The 22,426-nt window shown below is 36.1% G+C and overlaps 1 protein-coding gene across 3 annotated transcripts in view; it reads left to right on the top strand.

Moving 5' to 3' along the window:
* TRAK2 (trafficking kinesin protein 2) overlaps positions 1 to 22,426 on the top strand; it is a 65,679-nt gene that overhangs the window by 39,031 nt on the left and 4,222 nt on the right. For 2 of the 3 annotated variants that reach the window (XM_082467010.1, XM_082467011.1), the window contains 13 exons: positions 1,208 to 1,285; positions 1,546 to 1,622; positions 3,162 to 3,278; positions 5,331 to 5,540; positions 6,207 to 6,285; positions 7,745 to 7,875; positions 8,313 to 8,387; positions 9,331 to 9,468; positions 11,977 to 12,056; positions 12,361 to 12,558; positions 14,276 to 14,574; positions 15,899 to 16,165; positions 20,045 to 20,150. In XM_082467010.1, the coding sequence (XP_082323136.1) occupies positions 1,208 to 1,285; positions 1,546 to 1,622; positions 3,162 to 3,278; positions 5,331 to 5,540; positions 6,207 to 6,285; positions 7,745 to 7,875; positions 8,313 to 8,387; positions 9,331 to 9,468; positions 11,977 to 12,056; positions 12,361 to 12,558; positions 14,276 to 14,574; positions 15,899 to 16,165; positions 20,045 to 20,150 (1,855 nt within the window). The remainder of the gene's footprint in view (positions 1 to 1,207; positions 1,286 to 1,545; positions 1,623 to 3,161; positions 3,279 to 5,330; positions 5,541 to 6,206; positions 6,286 to 7,744; positions 7,876 to 8,312; positions 8,388 to 9,330; positions 9,469 to 11,976; positions 12,057 to 12,360; positions 12,559 to 14,275; positions 14,575 to 15,898; positions 16,166 to 20,044; positions 20,151 to 22,426) is intronic. The other variant, XM_082467012.1, reaches the window with a different exon arrangement.

The following is a 22,426-nucleotide window of genomic DNA, read 5'->3' as shown; positions in this document are numbered from 1 at the left end:
TCTATCTAATGGTGTCTTTTGAGCAACCTTAAGTCTTAAGATGGGACTAAAGAAGTATAGATGACTTAAATCATAGTTTCTGCTGCCAACTCAGTGCATTATTTACAGAGAATTTTAAATCAGGGCTGTTTCATACATACCAGTTGTGTTTAAAGAGTATAGCTATAAATAGTTATATGATACTTAGCAGTTTACTAAATACTACTTAGTAGATTATCATATTTGAACCTCCTAATGACCTTGTGAGAGGTTATCATCTTCATATTATAAATGTGGAATCTGAATCTCAGAAGGGGTAAGTGACTTGTTCAAGCTCACTCAAATATGTGAATTCAGCTTTTCTGCTTCAAACCTCTGATTTTTCACACTTCAAGGCAAACTAATTTTAAAATCAGTCTAAGTCAAACACAAGTCTGTTTCATGTAATGCACTCCAAAGTCAAAAGATCCCTCTTTTATTATGCATCATTAACTTAAAAAGGTATTGCTTATTGTGATTGTGGAATCATTAGGATCATATCTGTTCTTTTCTTTGGAGCTAAATTAGTCAAGTGCAGTTCCTGAATTTATGGAGTGCCAGAAATAGTGGGTTTGAGTTATGCAAGGAATACTACAGTATACAGTTTAGTTTATAGCAAAGACCTACATATGGTGAAGCTTATCATAAAGAAAAAGGGGTTTTAATTAAGCTAAAAAGTGTTACGGTTCATAATAGAATTATAAGAAGTCCTACAAGTCCTATTCCTTGTTTATTGATATTAGCTCACATGACAGGTGATCATAGATGTTCAAGATAATCACAACAGAATTCTAATTAAATTCCTTTATACATAACTCCTCGTGAACTCGCCCCTCAATAACTTTAATTTAGGTTAGGATGTAAAACAATTGGTGATTCAGTTCATTCTCCAGGCCCACATTCTCTAGTGTGAGTGAACCAAAGTTCCAATCTTATTTTTTTAATTAATTAATTTATTTATTTATTTTTGGCTGCATTGGGTCTTCGTTGCTGCACGCAGGCTTCCTCTAGTTGTGGCGAGCGGGGGCTACTTTTCATTGTACGCAGGCTTATTGCGGTGGCTTCTCGTTGCAGAGCATGGGCTCTAGGCGCATGGGCTTTAGTAGTTGTGGCGCACAGGCTTAGTTGCTCTGCGGCATGTGGGCTCTTCCTGGACCAGAGCTTGAACCCATGTCCCCTGCATTGACAGGCAGATTCTTAACCACTGCGTTACCAGGGAAGTCCCCAAAGTTCCAGTCTCACCAAGGGAAGAGGAGACAGTCAGGAGGTAGCTGCCTTGTGATCATTTGATACTTTCTTAATTTATTGTATGATGTACATTTTGTTTGTAGTAATTGGTCTATTTCCTGAGTGTCTAACACATGAAATATTTCTTTCCCTTTTCTTTTTTTACCTATTTTTTTATTCTGAATGGCTTTTTGTAAAAGCTCGGGTTGTTTGTTGTGTTGTTCTCTTTCAATTCTTATGACTGTTTAAAACTTTGCGTTATTTCTGTATCCTATAAACTGTTGTTTTTAACTCTCTTAGTTCTAGGCACAGACAGGGTGGAGCAGATGACCAAAACTTACAATGACATCGACATGGTTACACATCTCCTGGCAGAGGTAGGAATATGTCTTTTTTCTCCAGTACAAAAAGTTAAAACTTGAAGATCATTTAGAATCTATCAAATTTGCATATCAATGAAAAGTGATAATGTCTTTGCTCTAGGTTGTTCTGTATGAGGTTGTTACAGATAGAACAACTGGTATACCAACTGGCATTCCAAAGTAGAATGGCTCCTGAAGTTTATTGTTATGAAATTGTAGAGGGCTTAATTTTTTGTTGTGTTATAATGGTGCTGGCTGGCTTCTCTGTCCTAGAAAAGCAATCTTTAAAAAAAAATTTTTTTTTAATAAATCCTTGGTGTCACTCACCCTGAAACAGAGCTGCCCATTCAAGAAGCAGCTCCATTGCAAATCAACACCAATAGTTTGAAGCATCTTCCCTTTTCTACTTTCATTCAGGCTATTATTTGAGCTCACTTTGTCCATGACATTTTTGGTATGTATAGTATATCTCTTCAAAGTGGCAGTCTTAAGAAGTCTCTCCCTATGCTTCAATTTCAGTTGATCTGATGGAAATTTCAGTCTTTTCTTTGAAATACCCTTCTCCCCACATGCCCCCCTCACCCCCAGCAGCTCCCCAGAATGATTTTGTGTATGCCACTTAGCCTATATTGAATATGAGGTAAGTGGGCCTTGAAAATTTGGAGATAATCCATCCACCTGTTTTCATGTTGCTGTGGACCAAAAAAATAGAAGCATAATTTTATTTACAGTGATTAATGTAAGTGGAACCCATACTCATATACTATAAGGCACTCAGATGTATAGTGATAGTTTTCCACCCTACAGAATACAATCCTCACCACCACCACGTCGAGGATTCCTATGCCTTGCTAAGGATCACCATCTACCCAGAAAGAGTAACTCTTGCCTTGCTTGACTTTTCTGTAGGCTTCCCTGCATCATTACCACCAGTTTCTTCAGACTCCCTTCTTCTCTACACTCTAAGAAGAACACTATAGCCTCAAAATGTCCTGTCTATTATATCCCCTATTTTATTTCACATCATGATTCTTATACCAGTTGACAATAGGGCTCTTGATTATGCTTTCCTCTAAGCCTCTGGCTCTGAATGCATATAAGCTTTGCCCTAATTGGAACTGTATTCAACATGCCTACTGTATCATTACCATGCTTAATAGACAAATGCATTCAACAAATATTTATTTGGCTTTTACTATGTGTCAGGCCCTGTCCTCATTTTTAAAGACTGTATTGATTTTGTAAGTCCATAAAGTCATAAGTTGAAAAGTTGAGTTGCTGGATCCTAATTAATGGGGTGATCAATAAATCTCACTTGATATCAAGAAATGCCCTCTTGCATTTATAACTATGATGGTCATCCATTTGACTAACGTATATTAAACACCATTTGTGTGTCAGGCCCTGTATTCATTTGTATATCTGGGCATTAAAATGGATCTTGATGCTTTCTAGGACATTGCTTTTGAGTTTAGCAAAAATGACTGCAGAATTTTAAACTACCACTTAATTTTATTTGTACTCAAAGAAAAGATGTATTTGGCATTTTAACAGAGGGATCGTGATCTGGAGCTAGCTGCTCGAATTGGACAAGCTCTCTTAAAGCGGAACCATGCCTTGTCTGAGCACAATGAAGCCCTCGAGGAGCAATTGGGACAAGCCTTTGATCAAGTAAGTCTTGGATCAAGTATTTGCAGCATGAAGCAATTAGGTCTTGGGAAATGGAGAATTTATTTTCCTGGGTGCCCCTGAAGTGATGACAATAGTATCCATTGAACTAACCAGTAGAGAAATGAAGTGTTATTGTACAGAGGAGTACTCATGTGACTCTACCTTAGTCAATATAAAAGCCTGTATTCAGTACCTACAGTACTTGTGGCATCCTGCTTAGATTCTAACACTTTATCCTTACTCCTTTCTGTAGACTTTTTGTGTGATCTTATCTTAAATTTATTTTTTTAAAATGTACCCCCAAATAATAGATACCCAAAGGAAGTATCTTTATTCAGAAACCCAAACAAAAGGAGAAAAGGAAAAGAAATTTTTGAAAATATATTTATCCCATAGCAATAAATATTTTTAGTGAGAACTGATTTATTATTAATTTGAATAGTTACATTTTAAATCTTCTATAATTTGTTATTATCTGGTTTCATTTATATTTTATAAATCATCATGTTTAATAACATTCAAGCCTTTGTGTTGAAAGTACTTATTCCCTAGAACTAAAGTTGGGAAGTCATGTAGAGTTATGCAGCTTAAAAATACAAACCTTTAGGATGAGAATTTTTTTTTTTTGACATATATTAAGAGATTTAATGCACAGAATCTGCATATACAACTGTGGAAGATGGCAAGTCTGAAATCCACAGGGTAGATCTTCAGGAAGGGCAGGCTGATGCTCCAGTCAATAGGCAGAACTTCTTCCTCAGGGACACCCCGGTTCTCTTCTCTTTTTTTTTTTTTTCTTTTTTTTTTTTTCACACACACACACACACACACTATTTTATTTTTACAAGAGATAAATAGACTGACACCAAGCATTGTACATGGATGACCACAACAAAAGCAACAATGATTGCAATTACCAAACATGAAACACACTCATACTATGTCATAATATTGACATTCAGTCCAGTAATCCTCCACTGTAGCAGCTCCTTTACTTTGCAGTGAAAATTGATTTGTATATTCTTTGCCTCTGAGTCCTTGTGGGATTTTTTTTTTTTGGATTTTTTTTTTTTTAATTCAAACAGAAAGTCACAAAAATTATACTCATCCTCATCAGTTCACTCAGTCCCATGTAATTAATTTTTTTTTTATCTTGATCTTTTGTTAGCACTTTTATGAGTTCATCAGTTTTTCATTAGAGTTCTGAAAATGCTTATTCATTCAGTTCAGCAGTACAGTCAGTTACCAGAAACCTGTACTTGTCAGAGTCTTTTCCATGAATTTCTTGAAGATGAAACCCTTTTATAGGAACATATTTGCAAAAGCATCAGAGTACACCCAGAACTGTCTGTACATGACAAAAGACTTAAAAAGGACCACGGTTAAAGATTTGATGAAAGTTCATAATAATGCAGTTGACAAGAAAATTAGTTATTTCTGAGATATACATTTTAAAGTAATAACTAGGATTATGACTTATAACATTATACCAGAACATATGAGATTTTTAGAAATTTCATGTAATGTCTGAAACATTTATATTAACATATTTCCATACAAATAACCCAATGAAAGTTTAGTATTAGTTGTTTTGTTTGTTTGTTTTTTTATACTGCAGGTTCTTATTAGTCATCAATTTTATACACATCAGTGTATACATGTCAATAGGATGAGAATTTGAAGTAAGGTTCTATTCTGATACTTTGAAGTTTCTTCCATTTTGTTTTGTTTTGAACTGTGAATGTATCATCTTATGTGAAATTTTCCTCCTATATTCCTATTATATAGAATATGGAAATTGGCTTTTCTTTTCACCTAGTATAGAAAAAGATGTATTTGTTGAGTTAATGCTCTAAAATTATAGCTTAGGAAGTATCTGAGGTTTGTTACTCTCTTTGTAGCCCTTGTTACTTTAGTCAGTAAAACCTAACAGCTGATTTTATGACTTTGTTGTATGGTGAGAAACAATTGCTCCATGAATTAGAAGCTATATTACTTGTAAATAGTGCAAAATAAAGACTATCTTGTAAATCAAGCCCTTTTGATGTACAGGTTAATCAACTGCAGCATGAGCTGTCCAAGAAAGATGAGTTACTTCGAATTGTCTCCATTGCTTCTGAAGAGAGTGAAACTGATTCCAGCTGCTCTACACCTCTTCGCTTCAACGAGTCCTTTAGCTTATCTCAAGGTTTGCTGCAGTTGGACATGCTGCAAGAAAAGCTCAAGGAACTGGAAGAAGAGAATATGGTTCTTCGATCCAAGGTACAGTCAACTTAATTCTCACTCTCCTTTACCTTAAAGGCTATAAGGTTTAGGTCCAGGTAGTATTGAGGTGAAATATGGCATAACTAAGGATTTGCTATTGACATTCCAGTGGGGGGGGTGGGTGACAGCCAAGGCACAGGTGTTTGCCTTCCATTGTTACTTAGATCCCACTGAAAAGTGGATAATAGCAAGCTGACAGGTGAAATAGAGAAAGCCACAGCATAGAATATATAGCTTGTGGAGTTTACACAAATAACTAAATAATTACAACTAAGTTAAGAACTATATTGGAAAACTACAGTGTTTCATGAGCTTTATATAATGGGGGGTTGGGGAATGGGTCAAAGAAGTCCTACTTAAACATGTGACATTTTAGCTGAGGCTAAGGGTTAGCCTATCAGAGATATATGTAGTGGAGGGGAGGGGTTGGGATGAGGATGAGTAGACATGTGCAAAGGCCCTGAGAGGAACAAGGGGGAGATGTTTGTCATGTCCTTTTCCATGGTCTTTATTTTATGACAGATAAAGCTTTATGAGTTTTTGTTTTCTTTTGTAACTGATGAACTTTTATCTTTAAATAAGTAGTAAAGATTTTTTTAGTTAATACTATAAAATCATTAGAAGATATTATCACATACTGATTTTTTTTTTTCTTTCTTGAAGGCTTGTCACATAAAGACAGAAACGATTACCTATGAAGAGAAGGAACAACAGCTTGTCAGTGATTGTGTTAAAGAACTTCGTAAGTGTTAATGTATTCTGTTTTATAGCCTTTGGGCAATTCTTCGGTAGGATATCACTAACTCAGAAATTAGATCAATGGTTTCAGTAGAAGCATCTCAAGAAACAATTTTAAATAATTGCTGAAAATCTTGGAATATCACATTGAGCCCACAACTCTAAATAAAGTACCATATGTACTTTTAAGAAATATCTTTGTTTCAAATTGTCATCATCGTTAAATAAAGACCTGTATTTCTACCCATTATAGCATGTTAGAATGAAAGTAACCAAAGCTCTTAGTTTGTTGATGAGGAAATAGCCCTACAGAGAATATGATTTGCCAAAGTCAGAAAACTGATTAATAACAAAACTAGGACTTAAATGATGGTGTAAAATGTAACATTCAATGAGTATTTGTTAAATGCCAGCTCTGTCTCTATAAAGGAATATATTTTACTTTCATGTATTGTTAGCTAAAATTTTTAAAAAATAAATCAGTTGGAAAAAGATCAGCTTTACTAGAGAAAAAATTTTAATCTCTTTATAAATATTGATATATAGCCTTTTATGTTGAAAGAGAAGGTATGATAACAACATATCAGATCATTTGAGCTGTGGGCTTCAGAATGTGGTACCTTGCACAGAATATTAGCAAACCAGAGGAATGTAAATTGAATCTTCTCCATCAACACTATCATTACCCACCTTTTACACTTTAAAAACAAAGAGCAATGATTTACCTAAGAGCCTGGATTCTGGTCTCCTGTCTCCTTATTGCCATCCTTTGAATTGCTATAGACTTTCCATCGATTTAAAAATAGTTTTATATAACACTTAGAAATAGCTTTGTCACTTGTGTTTAGATGTCAAAATTTTTATATGAAACAAAGATTTATTTCCCCAATGGAATTCTAAAGCATGCAAGAATGCTGCATTGTAAGAATTGCTTTAGAGGCCCTACTCAGTTTGCTGGGTATCCCAGAAAGTCTCTCCTACAGAAGCATCTCAGTAGCTTTTACAGATTGTGACTGTTCCATTCTGGAAATATTCGTTTGTTAGATTTGTTAAGTTTGATTTTCATTTCTTTTGGGATCTTATTTACATTCCTGAAGAGTTTTCAAAGACATAAAATGTCTTGGCCCTTGCAAAGATATGTAATTCACCTATCTCTTTTCAACCTTCTTGTCCTTCATAAAGAAAAAGATTGAGGCAGAATCTTTAGCTTGCTTGCCTTTACAAGTTATCTCTTTTTAGCTTCAGTGCCTCCTATTAAATTCCCAGCATTAGTCTATTTCAGAAGAACCTTTAATTTTCTCTATTGGGTTATCCAGGTTTATTATTTTAAATTTATGTTAGAGAAAAATCAATTCGTGATAGTCCAGTGCTTGTTACAAAACACGATTTGGCCCACAGGCCATAGTTTACCAACCTCTGCCCTACATTTATATTAATTTTAAGTTTTTTATTTTTTTTTCCAGGTGAAACAAATGCTCAGATGTCCAGAATGACTGAAGAATTGTCTGGGAAGAGTGATGAACTGATTCGTTACCAAGAAGAGATTTCCTCTCTCTTGTCTCAGATTGTAGATCTTCAGCACAAACTTAAAGAAGTAGGTTCATTCATTCAGCAGATGTTTGTTAAGCACTGACCTAGTACTATGCACTCTGCTAAGTGCTAGATACATTAAGCAAAATAAACATGGTCCCCACCCTTTTACATTGCTTTAGTCTGATTGCTGTTTTAGTCTTCTGTCATGAAATATCATGAATAACTACTTTCAAATCACTATTTCTTTCCATAAAATGGAGTTTGATTTTCCTCAGAAAGTTGTGATGTGAACTACTGACTCATGCTCATTGTCCTCTGAACACCTTGATGGATTTTGTATTCTGCCCATTTTTTTACACTTATTTGGCTTTTGAAAGGTTGGCTTTTGATAGTCCTCTGGACTATATCCCTGAAATACATTCTTAAGATGTCTTAAAAAGAGAGTAACCTGTATTTTATATGGGAAGGCTTCACATGTCTCTTTTAATATGTTGTTAGCAAGTGATTGAGAAGGAAGAACTGAGACTTCACCTCCAAGCTTCCAAAGATGCCCAAAGACAACTGACAATGGAGGTAATGAAACCTTCCTTTATGTTGTGTTATATGGGAGGGGAGGAGTGAATAGTTCCTTTCTTCTTTGTGAATAAGAATGACTAAAGGTGATAACCAGATTTAAAACAACAACAGAAGATTAAGCTGAAAATTATGAGATCTAAGAAGTAAAGCTTTTTAAAGATTCTATCTCTAAAATAATAGTAACGTGACAACATCCTTCTTGATTAATAGGAAAACCTTGAGTTTATAAGATTCTTTAGGAATATATGACCCTTTTACAGGTCTATATTAACTAACCCAACAGTTTTTAAAATAAGATAATCTGCATTTTTTTAATAAGCACCCCTAGCCCTAGTGATGCTGGTGATCTAGTCCACATAACACACTTGAAGAGATTTTTGAAGTTAAAATGTTCTCTGAAAATTATGTACTCTTTTAACATGCTTGTGTATCTAACTATAAAAAAAATTTTGAAACAAGGGAGAAGAAACTACTTGTTTAGGATGATTGAGCACCCTGACATCTTATTAAATACTTTGTAGACTTGATCTTGTCATTTACAGACTTCAGAGTTCATTCATGTTCATTATGTTTAAAAATATACATATCTAATATTCCACTAAACTAACTTGACCATAGCTATTATACTTCCTCTGTAAGTTTTTTTTTTTTAAGGATAGGAAGCATTAAAGATTGAATTGACAGTTATGGTTGTCTCAGCTACATTTCACATTTTTAGGAAATCATGCATATATATAATGCTGACCAAGACACCCCTAAATCTGGCAGCTTGAAATATATATACTTTCCTTGCTTAGTCTGTTTCAGAGTCTTTGTAATAAATTTAAATTCGTAAAATTAGTCCTCCGGATAAAATTTAAACTTATCCCAATGGGATTTTTTCCCCATTGTCATTTTTGAGAATATAGTAAGGAACACTAATTGCCATCCTATCTTTCAGCTGCATGAGTTACAAGACAGGAATATGGAGTGTCTGGGAATGTTACATGAATCCCAAGAAGAAATAAAGGAACTTCGGAATAGATCTGGCCCTGCTGCTCATCTCTACTTCTCCCAGCCATATGGAGTTTTTTCTGGGGTAAGGAACTGAGAAAGAAACTTAAGATTAGATGGTCCTGGGAGTAATATGGTTTCTAATGGTGTAAAGCATCTTGAGAAGAGATAACATGGTTTGTCCTTGTTAATTGAATTTAATTATTGATTTAGGCCTTCATTTGCATATCTGTATCTACCTTAATACTCTTATTTATTGTAGCCTTCCTTCTAACAGTTGACCTTCCAGATTTATTGTATGAGATGAACCCTAAGGAAATTAAGTTTAGGTCTGTGTCCCATAGAGTTACTTAAACTTCAGTCATCCTCCTTACCCTAATCCCACCACATACCACTTATTCAAACAGTGCTCTGAACATCTAAAACCTCTTTTAACAGATCTTGAGTTTCTTGCTATATTTAACTTCAGTTAGAGTGTAAGCCCCATGAGAGCAGGAATCATATCGATTTGATTCCTCAATAAACAATCTTTTTTTTTGAAATAAATAAATTAATGAAAACTTCTGAGTTTATTCCCGAATTTGTAATGTTGGTTCAAAGAGTTATTTTAATAATCTGGTTCTTAAACACTTACATGCAGTCCTGTGAAATTTTTCAAAAGACTGAAACTATAAATTATAATAGATTTTCTAGAGAATATTGGGGCAGAATATTTTTTAATTTTTAATTTTGAGGTAATTTTAAACTTAGGATAACGTTCCAACAATAGTACAAAAAACTCATATATCCTTCATCTAGATTTCTCAAATTTAATATTTTACTACATTTGTCATATTGTTCTCTTTTTTTTTCTGGACCATTTAACAGTAAGTTGCAGATAACCCTATTACCCCTTAATAATTCTGTGTGTATTTATTAAAAACAAGGATACTCTCAAGGACATTCTCCTACATGACCACATATAACCGTCAACTTCTGGATATTGACATTGATGCAATACTATCACTGTCTCATCCACAGAACCCATTTAAATTTTGCCAATTGTCCCAACAGTGACCTTTGAAGGATACATTGCATTTGGTTGTTTCAGTCGGGGACAGTTCTTCTGTCTTTGTTTTGTCCTTCATGACCTTTGTAGAATGTCCTCAGTTTGTGTTTGTCTGTTGTTTCCCCACAACTAGATTTAGATAATGCATTTTCAGCAGAAATAATGCCATGTTCTTCTCAGAACATTGTATTGGAAGGCACACATTGTCTCTTTTTCCCATTACTGATGATGTTAATTAACTTTGATTGCTTGGTTAAGGTAGTATCTGCCAGTTTTTTCCACTGTAAAGTTAATCATTGTTAATAGTTAATTGAATTAATGTTACTAAATTAACTTTGCATTGATGAAAATTGTCAGATACTACCTTAACCAAGTGATCAAAATTACTATTTTTGGGGTGATACTTTGAGACTGTTTAAATATTCTGTTCCTCATCAAGCCTTTACACACTAGTTTTAGCACCCATTGATGGGGATGTATCTGACTCAGTTATTACTATGATAATTGCCAATGGTGACTTTTTAATTCCATCATTTTTTCAACTTTTTTTAATTGGCATTCTTTTATAAATTAGAGCTTTTCTGTGTCATTTATTTATTCATTTGTTCATTTGGTTATGTCAGTATAGACTCAGGGATTCCTATTTTAATCAGTGGATTATAATCCATTGTTACTATTTTTTATTTTGATACTTAAATTGTCCCAGATATGGCCAGTGGGATCTCCTTCAAGCTCCTCTTGCCCTTTCCCTGGCCCAGTCCTGGGATCAACCATTCTCCAAGGAGCTCTGGTTATTTTTAATGAGAAATGATATTTAGCATCCAAAATCTGGGTGCTAGGTATCCAATGCCACTAGAGTACCATTGCTTTGAGGTCCCCTCAACAGATAGAGCTAGGAAATATGTGTAGGTTCATATACACCCACATAAACACGTCTATATCTATCTTTACATTCATACCTATGTTTATAATTATATTTAAAATCATGAGTTCACACCAGTACCTCCAATTCTAGTCACTGTTAGCGCAGCCCCACTGAGCATGACACCCATGCTGGTTGAATCTTCATCCCTGACCAGGGGAAGGGGAAGCTTACTTATTTTTCTTTAACAACTTTTTATATTATGAAAGCTTTACATGTTTATTATAGAAAAGTTAGAAATTACAGAGAAGCAAAAAGAAATTGCTAAATACCATCAAATCCTGACCTCCACAGAATCACTATTAACATCTTGGTTTATAGCCTTTCAAACCTTTTATTTTTGTGTGTCTGCATATGTAATACTTTTATTTATCATAATTGGTTTTTCCCACTGCTTTCTTGTAAAAATAGATCATGAAAAAGTAGTTGGTTCTTGTTCAAAAGTTACATTTCCAGAATGTCTCCTTTCTTCCCCTGCATTTTAGCCTGTGACTGTTTTCTTTTATTATAACACCGAAAGTATTGGATTCTGGAAACTCTGTTAAATAATTTAAAGATAGTTTATTTCTCCTAACAGGCTTCTTAGATAATCACTGTTAGTAACATCAAACTCTTTTTCTTAGGAGTCTCTGGCAGCTGAGATTGAGGGGACCATGCGTAAGAAGTTGAGTTTGGACGAGGAATCTTCTCTCTTTAAACAAAAGTAAGTTCAGATCACATGTGTTGTTACTCAACCATTGGGATGGAAATTAAACAGAAGCCATAATCCATAGTGATTGGTATTACGAGATTCAGTAGTAAATCTGCTTACTATTCAGTTTTTTCCTCGTAGTGCTCACATCTGTGAGAGCATTCTCTTGTTCTGAAATTTATTTTCTAATAATTTCTCCAAAACTTCAGAGGCTTTGCAGGGTGGCTTTATTTTTAATTAACTGCACTTACATGTCTCTTTTCTAAAGCACTCCAGGGGTAGGCAGTGGCAATAATGAACACTTCTCTTTTGACAGAGCCCAACAAAAACGGGTATTTGATACTGTCAAGGTTGCCAATGACACACGGGGCCGCTCTGTCCCATTCCCAGCTCTGCTACCCATTCCAGGCTCCAACCGTTCAAGTGTCATCATGACAGCAAAACCTTTTGAATCTGGTTTACAACAACCAGAGGACAAAACAATCCAGAAGAGTAACTTGGAGGAAGATCCAGGGTAAGAAACATAGATTCACACACTCAAATTCCAGCATTGCTCTGTGCTGTCCCAAGGAAGTTCTGGAACTGTCAGTTTTCATTCAGTAATGATTCCCTGTATCATTATTTGTTAGATCATTGGAGTGAAAAAGTTTAATTAAGTGTATTCAAAATGGAGTTTTCATTGAACTATAAAATTCTTTACTACTTTCGTCTCTGGTTTGGCAAAATTTGAGTCTAAATCTTTGTGTTCAAAGTCAAATTTGTTTGAGTCTGTTTGGTCATTGGCAGTTATGCATAGCATTACATGACACTTTCTCATAACCCATGCTCCTAATTTCAGTTGCTTTGGTGCCATTAGGATAAACAATAATCTGGAATACCTACTGAGGAAAACTAGATTGCTCTTATTTCCTATTTGTTTGAATTTAGATTTTTTTCTGCTCTTTATTAATTCAGTTCATTGAATTTTGTATAACTAGAAATTAAAGAGAATGACTGGAAAGTCAGCTGAAAGTTTTTGAAAATTAGATGTTTGGCATCTGAGAGAAGTCTTTCTTAATGCAGAAATCCATTACCTTTGGTTTTCAATTGTATTGCCTGGTCTTAGGGGTAGATACTATACACACAATAGCTTGATGTTTCAATACTACCTCATTGTACACAGTTACCTTAGGAAAAGATCTAACAAACAGATCTGTGTGAATTCACACATGGAATAACTAAAGCTTGGCTTGCTACTCTTTCTTTTGGTATCAGTTGTAAGATACTGCCAATTTTTTAAATGTTAATAAGTGAAAAACTGTGTATTGCAGAACTATGAAAATGCAGTATTTACAGATCTCGTTGGTTTCTTTTAAATGTTTGTACTATTCATAGAGGATTCTATGGCCTAAAGTTAATTTTTTCACATTTTAATATTTTTGAAATTGTTTCTCTTTTGCAGCTAATGACATGTCATAGTTTAATGGGTAACATTTTTTCTTTCTTAGTACATAAAATAATGGTACCTCTTGTCTTCAATGGTATTATAGATTCAGTGAAATATAATAATATTTAGTTTTTTGACTACCTAAACTGGATTTATAGATGGTCATTATCTGTAGGTTCATAAATTAAGTGAAACAGAAAAGTTAATAAACACAACATAATAAAGTATAGTTTTGCCTATCTGAAGTCACTTGAAATGATCTATAAAAATATTATATATATGGGCTTCCCTGGTGGCGCAGTGGTTAAGAATCAACCTGCCAATGCAGGGGACACGGGTTCGAGCCCTGGTCCGGGAAGATCCCACATGCCATGGAGCAACTAAGCCCGTGCGCCATGACTACTGGGCCTGCACTCTAGAGCCCGTGAGCCACAACTACTGAGCCCGTGTGCCACAACTACTGAAGCCTATGCGCCTAGAGCCATGCTCCGCAATAAGAGAAGCCCGCGCACCACAACGAAGAGTAGCCCCCGCTCGCCGCAGCTAGAGAAAGCCCACGCGCAGCAACGAAGACCCAGTGCAGCCAAAAATTAATTAATTAATTAATTAATTAATAAAAAATAAAAATGTTTTATATATATATTAGAGATTTGGGTTTGTTGTTACTATTTCTGTATTCCAGGTATCTAAGAAAAAATATGTTTGTAAGATCAATCTCTTGAACATTCACCATTGTGGAAAGGAGAGGTCTATGCTATGCTTATGACCCTCACAGATCTAGTCAGTGAATGTGTTTTTCCCATAGGAGCGTCCAGAAGGTCTGTCAACCAGAATGCTCTGCAGAGAGCGATTTGGCTACAGCCCTGCATCGCCTGAGTCTGCGGCGACGGAACTACTTAAGTGAGAAGCAGTTCTTTGCTGAAGAATGGCAACGGAAGATCCAGGCTCTGGCTGGCCAGAAAGAAGGGGATAGTGACTGTGGCATCCCCACAGAGAGCCTTGCCTCCCTCTGCATTGACCAGTCGGAGATCACAGACCTGAGCAGTGCCAGTTGCCTTCGAGGTTTTATGCCTGAAAAATTGCAAATTGTCAAGCCCCTTGAAGGTAATAAGTAAGGAAGGGCTGTTTCTAAGCCATGTTGCTTATCGGCTTTGCCTTCCCCTGGAATTGAGATTTCTCTTGTAATTATAAGAACCCTATGTGCAGAAGACATCTTTATTATCCCTAAATCTTCGCTGTTTGTGTGACCGTGCAGAACTTTGTGGAAAATGAAGAGATTTGCGTTCTCCAAGCCATCAGCTGTCGGTTCTCTTCTACTGATACTGTTTTTATACAAATGTGAGGGAGGAGGAGTAATCTTTTCTTGTCCTTTGCTAAGGAATATCCTTGATAGCAGTTTTCATGGTAAGGTAAACAGGATATGATAGATGAATAAAAATAATCTATATGTAATGCTTCATCTCTACCTTCCTTTTCAAAAAAGAGTTCTTTACCCAAAAGATGTCAGTTACTTAGAGATATGTGTGTCTGTATTTTTCTTTTGTTCAGTTCTGTTAATTTCAGGTCAGTTTCTATTCTCTCCTAAGACAGAACTTGAATTCAAAACAGATCTCTTTGTTTTATGGAATATTGACAGTATTCAAGTGATCCTCTGCTATTATCATAAAAGAGTCTGCATTAGACAAAATTTTGAGTCAGTAACCTATAAGGACCCCTCAAACTCAAAGGTGCTATAAGTTCGTTTTATTCATTAATAGTCAGTACAGGTATTTGTCAGAGTTGCCATTTTTAGGATTATATGACTATTAGTGACAACTAGACACTGCATCTGGTGCAGGTACTTGGGATGATCATTCACCAGCATTTGTAGACAGAAACCATGAGGATGGATCCTCCTTTTTTATCATCTCCTTCGCTTTCCTACTCTCCCTGAGAGCCTGGTGAAAGGAGAGTCGTGAGCACATATGAGTCTTGAGAAATATACAAAAAAAACCATGGTAATTCAAGGTGCCTTCCAACCTAGGAGCCTGGCTTTTGAGTTCAAAGTTCATAGGCATAGTTCCAGGACAAAGGAGTATTGATTTTTGTCACCTGGGAAAATACAACCCGACGTGATACGTATCTTCTTTCTCATCACTGCCTCAGCATCCTAGTTCCTATTAAGGGTGTTGTCTTGGTTTTTTCACCCTGCTTTAGATTTCCTTTTTAAAGTTAGCTTTTGAAATGAACAGATTATTATTCATACCTTTATCATCTTGTTAATCTTCCACAGATAACTTTAATTTACAAATTTTACCAAAATATTAAGACCAAATAAGTAGTTTTATTATTATCATTACTTTTTTACACATACAGTTGTAGCTTCTTTCAAGATTTAATATTTGTGGGAAATTTAAAACATGTTCCTTCTTTTGGTTTGCATACTCAGGATCACAAACTCTGCACCAATGGCAGCAGCTTGCTCAACCAAATTTAGGAACCATTCTTGACCCACGACCAGGTGTCATCACTAAAGGCTTTACCCAGTTGCCCAAGGATGCCATCTATCACCTCTCAGATTTAGAAGAAGATGAAGAGGAAGGTATCACTTTTCAGGTTCAGCAACCTCTTCAAGTGGAACAGAAGCCATCAGTATCCCAGCCAGTAACAGGGATCTTCCTGCCGCCCATGACTTCAGCTGGTGGTCCAGTTACAGGTGAGAAGAGTGCTTGGTTGAGTATAGTCTAGTAACCAGTAGTACTTTGCCTTCTGCATAACTGTATGTTCAGCTAACTGCCTCTATATAAATCTTACTGGAGTGTACTCAGTCTTGAATATAAGACAATAAAAATCTATAGCATAAGTGCCCCTTCTAATTCTCTCCACTTCTTAGCCAACCTGCATAAATAGATAGGCAGAGAGAGAGCAATTCAGCCAGTGGTTCACAAAACTTTTGGACTCAGGATCTCTTTACACTCTTAAAATCGTTAAGAATTCCAGAGAGTGTCTGTGTGGGTTGTATCTGCCAATATTTACCTATTAGAAATCAAAACTGAGAAATTATAAAAATAGTTATTAACTCATTATTTTAAAAGAGTTACATGTTAACACAAATAATATGTTTTATGAAAAATAGCTGTATTTTTTTAAGTAGTTTACAAAGTGGTTTAGTTTTACAATTTTGCAAGTCTCTAATTTATGGCTTAACAGAAGATAGCAGGATTCTTGTGTCAGCTTCTACATTCAGTCTATTACAATATGTTGTTTTGGTTGAGGAGTATGAAGAAAATACAGCCTCGCCATCATCAAAAAGTCTACAAATAATAAATTCTGCAGAGGGTGTGGAGAAAAAGGAACCCTCCTACACTGTTGGTGGGAATGTAAATTGGTGCAGCCACTATGGAGAACAATATGAAGGTTCCTTAAAAAGCTAAAAATAGAACTACCATATGATCCTGCAGTCCCATTCCTGGGCATGTATTCTGAGAAAACCATAATTCGAAAAGATACATGCACCCCAGTGTTCATTGCAGCACTATTTACAATAGCCAAGACATGGAAGCAACCTAAATGTCCATCAACAGATGAATGGATAAAGAAGATGTGGTACATATATACAATGGAATACCACTCAGCCATAAAAAAGAATGAAATAATGCCATTTGCAGCAACATGGTTGGACCTAGAGATTATTATACTAAGTGAAGTAAGCCAGACAGAGAAAGTCAAAAATCAAATGATATTGCTTATATGTGGAATCTTAAAAAAAATTGATATAAATGAATTTATATATAAAACAGAAATAGACCCACAGACATAGAAAACAAACTTATGGTTACCAAAGGGGAGAGGGGTTGGGGAGGGATAAATTAGGAGTTTGGGATTAACATATACACACTACTATATATAAAATAGATAACCAACAAGGACCTACTGTATAGCACAGGGAACTATACTCAATATTTTGTAATAACCCATAAGGGAAAAGAATATGAAAAAATATATATATATATTTATGTAACGGAATCACTTTGCTATATACCTGAAACTAACAGAGCATTGTAAATCAACTATACCTCAATAGAAAAATAAAATGAAATAAAAAGAATTTAAAGTTTAAAAAAAAGAAAGGAAATACAGCCTCACACAGATACATGGTTGGAAAAGGAAAGAGTATTTTAATAGCCTCTTCAGGTATTTGTGGATATTCTTTGATATTACACCAAAACTTGATAAGTTGTAGTTTCTTTAAGGTTTGTAGCAATGTGAATCTAAAACCCCATCAGTGAACTTTTCATACTTTGTTACATTAAAATCTATTAGTCTGTCCTGCTCTTTGAATGCATCTTTTACCCATGAATGATTTTGTTAACATAATGCATTGGTCATTTGGAAAATATTGGTTCACTGAGTTATGCAGATCTTCCAAATGTTGACCCATTTCATTATAGAATATATTAAAATCATATAGTATCACCACCTGTCTCATTGGGTAAGTCTTTTAGTATTAGGAAGCTTTCAAGCTCTCAGCGATGGATACAAGTCTACCAAAACACTTATTTTCACTTGAAAGCTCAAATTTTGTCACTGGCAGCAAATTCTGTCAGCTATTTTCTTGAAGAGACAGGCTCACTACATTCTTTTTCAAGAAAATGTTGCCAGATATCCAAGTCTGAATAACTGTAGTTTTTGTATTAATTGTTCTTTCAAGTAAAAATTGTGTTCTGTGAAAAAATGTGAAAGTTGCATATGTGCTTTTCCTCTAGATAACCATTGTATCTCTGTATAAAGCAGAGTGCTTAATGCTTACTTCCCATTTCATCACACAGAATATTAAAAAGATTCAAGGGTCAAGATTTTTTTTTAATTAATTATTTATTTTTGGCTGCGCTGGGTCTTCGTTGCTGCGCACGGGCTTCCTCTAGTTGTGGCGAGTGGGGGCTACTCTTCATTGCGGTGCATGGACTTCTCATTGCGGTGGCTTCTCTTATTGCAAAGCATGGGCTCTAGGCGTGCAGGCTTCAGTAGTTGTGGCATGTAGGCTCAGTAGTTGTGGCACGTAGGCTCAGTAGTTGTGGCTCATGGGCTCTAGAGCACAGGCTCAGTAGTTGCGGCACACGGGCTTAGTTGCTCCGCGGCATGTGGTACCTTCCCGGACCAGGGCTCGAACCCGTGTTCCCTGCCTTGGCAGGCAGATTCTTAACCACTGCGCCACCAGGGAAGCCCAAGGGTCAAGATTTTTTTTTTTTAATAGATTTATTTTATTTTTTTTTATTTATTATTTTTGGCTGTGTTGGGTCTTCGTTGCTGTGCACGGGCTTTCTCTAGTTGCGGCAAGCCGGAGCTACTCTTCATTGCGGTGTGCGGGCTTCTCATTGCAGTGGCTTCTCTTGTTGCGGAGCATGGGCTCTAGAGCGCGCAGGCTTCAGTAGATGAGGCGCATGAGCTCAGTAGTTGTGGCTCGTGGGCTCTAGAACGCAGGCTCGGTAGTTGTGGCGCACAGACTTAGTTGCTCTGTGGCATGTGGGATCTTCCCGGATCAGGGCTCGAACCCGTGTCCCCTGCATTGGCAGGCAGATTCTTAACCACTGCGCCACCAGGGAAGCCCCTGGCAGGTGGATTCTTAACCACTGCGCCACCAGGGAAGTCCCCCAAGGGTCAAGATTTAATAAATTTTACTGCTTCATCAGGACATTCTGATATGAATTTGCCTTTTTTTTTCCTACTGTAATTGGACAATAGTGATGAATACTAGTACAGCTTGGTGCCATTGCCTTGATTTGTGCTACGGAGCCAGCAGCTTTACCCACTATTACTTTTGCACCAGCAGTGCAAGTGCCAACCCAGTCAAAAAGGCAGATAGCATCTTAACGTTGCTATGAAAGTAGTTTTGACCTGTAGACTCCCACAAGGTGCAAATAACACTTCGAGAACCATTGGAGTAGATAGTTTGGCTAGAAATATTGGATGACTAGTTCTTGGTTTGGTTTTTTTTTCTAATGTATTTTTTCAGAATGTGTTTTTCTCTTATTTCTAAGCTATATTAAATCCTTTTGAATTACAGTTTCAAATTATTGAAGGATTCAGCTATATACTAACCAGTGGATACTAATACAATATGTAGGGCTTCCCTGGTGGCACAGTGGTTAAGAATCCACCTGCCAATGCAGGAGACACAGGTTCGAGCCCTGGTCCAGGAAGATCCCACATGCTGCAGAGCAGCTAAGCCCACGAGCGACAACTACTGAGCCTGTGTGCCACAACTACTGAAGCCCACACGCCTAGAGCCCGTGCTCCACAACAAGAGAAGCCACCGCAATGAGAAGCCCGCACACCGCAACGAAGAGTAGCCCCCACTCGCCACAACTAGAGAAAGCCCACACACAGCAACAAAGACCCAGTGCAGCCAAAAATAAATAAATAAATCAATTCATGGGAAAAAAATACAATATGTATATTTCATTTCTAGATTTGGGAACTTTTGTATAAAAGACACCAGATAAATGCTGTATTATTAATAGTAATGACGAACTTTTTACATTATTAACCTAGTCTTTCAATTTTGTGTTTGTTTCCCTAAAACTCTCTACTTCAGTTGCAACCTCAAACCCAGGAAAGTGTCTGTCCTGCACAAACTCAACATTCACCTTCACCACCTGTAGGATATTACATCCTTCTGATATTACTCAGGTTACCCCCAGGTAAGAGGGGCTGGGCAATTTGAGGCCTTACTTCTTTCCTCAACTCTGTTTTCTTGAATTTCTTTTTTAAATTACTGTCATTTTAATTCCCAGAATTTTAATTAATGTACTGTGATAATTTGTCTTTAGAATATTTTCACATTGTATTTTCTCATTTGACCATTGTAACTCTTTGAAGTAGGCAAGCCAAGCGAGTATGTAGTGTCTAAATGAAGAAAATGAGGCGTAGAAAGTTCAGGTGACTGGTCCAAGGGCAGGCAGGTAGTAAATGACTCACCTGAAACTACACCCAGAGTTAGCCAGACTGCAAGACTGGAGGGGCTAGTCCTCCGCACAAGACTGCCCTCATTTCTGATATGACCTGCAAGTTCAGGGGGTTCCCAAAACCATGCTCTTGTTTGATAAATTTTCTAGAAGGACTCACAGAACTCACTGAAAGCTGTTATGCACGTGGTTACTGTTTATTACAGGGAAAGGTTACAGGATAAAATTAGCCGAAGGAAGAGACACATAAGTCAGAGTCTGGGAGGGTTCCACACATGAAACCTCCCTGTCCTTAGGAGTCATTACTTTCCTGGCATCAGTGTTTGACAGTGCACACAGAGTATTGCCAACCAGGGAAGCTCACCCCAGCCTTAGTGTCCAGATTTTTTTTACTGAGGCTTCACTGTGTAAGGCATGATTGATTGATGACCTATATAGCTATAACTCACTATAACTATAATAACTTACCTCCAGGTCCACTGACCCAAAGCTTCCACCCTAAATCACATGGTTAGTCTTCCTGGCATGGCCAGTCCCCATCCTACAGCTATTGGGTGTGGCCAGGTCCACTCCAAGATATAGTGTGGCCAGGCTCCATCCTGAACAAACACACTTCTAGCAGCCGTGGCATAGATTACCTCCCAGAAGCTGAGGGCAAAGCCAGAACCCTCTGGGCAGTCCAAATTATTTACTACACAGACTAGAACAATAAGCAGTATTGCTGAAATTTCTGTCCTACCAATTCCAAAAAGAATCTAAGGCAATTTCCAGAGATATGTAGAACTTTGCAGGATAATGTTAACTAGAAGTAGAGAAGAAAAATGAAGCAAAAAAGAATCAAGAGTAAGGATATAAAATGGATAGAGGAATACACCTAGTGTATAAATTGTACTATAAAGTCTTACATACTTGCTAAGTAAGGTGAGCCATGTATTTGAGTCTTAGCTTTCTAGCTGCCAGTGTGGCGGGAAATAACATTATGATTCACAATGTCTGTAAGATAGAAGCAAATTGACTGTTTAGGGAAGCATTTGGGTGGTATCCTATAAAGAACTCAGTAAAGTCTATAATAAACAGGCATACCTGCAATTTTTCTACATTGTTCTTATAGTCAACAAGATAGCAGGTTTTATAAAATTGGTTCCTGAGGAGGCTCTCCATACAGGTTGATACCATCATTTGGTATGGTAGTGACATGAACAGTTTGGGAAAAGACAGGCAATTCTACAATAAAGTAGGACCAGGGAGGTGGGAGACTGGGAATACAGTAGACAGACTACATTAGAACCAAGAAGTCGAAGTTGTTTGCATTTTGCTTCTTTAATACAAGTTGGTACTTTAGAAAGTTTATTTATTAATCCTAAATTTGCATCTTGTTCATAATCTTTATAAATCTTGATATCTAGATATTCTGAGTATTTTGTGTTAAAGTGAAAGTTTATGTATTAAATGCTGGTAACATTTGTTCAAGGGGGAATAATTTGCTAAAGAAGTACCCTCTCCATTCTATCACCATTTCCTTGAGTACATGATTGTTTATTTAGTTTTTTTTCTTTTTAACAAAGCATAGAATAAGAAGAAAGATTCTAATAGCTGTCAAAGCTTTTAATTATTTTTAATTTCCCAGAAACCCATGCTTTAAGTCAAGATTGAGAAAATCTTGGGGTATCCTTATACTACTATTGTTTGGAATTAACATTCTTGGAAATGTAACAATTAGAACTTTATTCTCAGTAATATAAAATTGACAGATTAAAAAGAAATGTGTCTCCTTAGAAAAGCGTCTTCGGTTTAATTATGAAAGATTGTATTTTCTAAAAGGTTGAAGAATTGTTAAATCACGGATTATTGTCTCTTGGTATATTTCACTTTATGGAATGGATATGTTAATAAAAATTTCTAAAGTTTACTTTCTTCAATATTTAAATTTCTTTGATTTTTTAATCATAAAATTTAGTTGTATTTCCACAGATACATATTTTAGAGTTAAAATTTAAGAATAATAAAGTAAT

The sequence above is a fragment of the Balaenoptera physalus genome (assembly GCF_965194825.1).
Source record: "Balaenoptera physalus genome assembly, chromosome: 6".
In the NCBI taxonomy this organism is placed as follows: Eukaryota; Metazoa; Chordata; class Mammalia; order Artiodactyla; family Balaenopteridae; genus Balaenoptera; species Balaenoptera physalus.
Note: the sequence above shows the minus strand (reverse complement) of the source record. Positions and strands in the feature narration are given on the sequence as shown.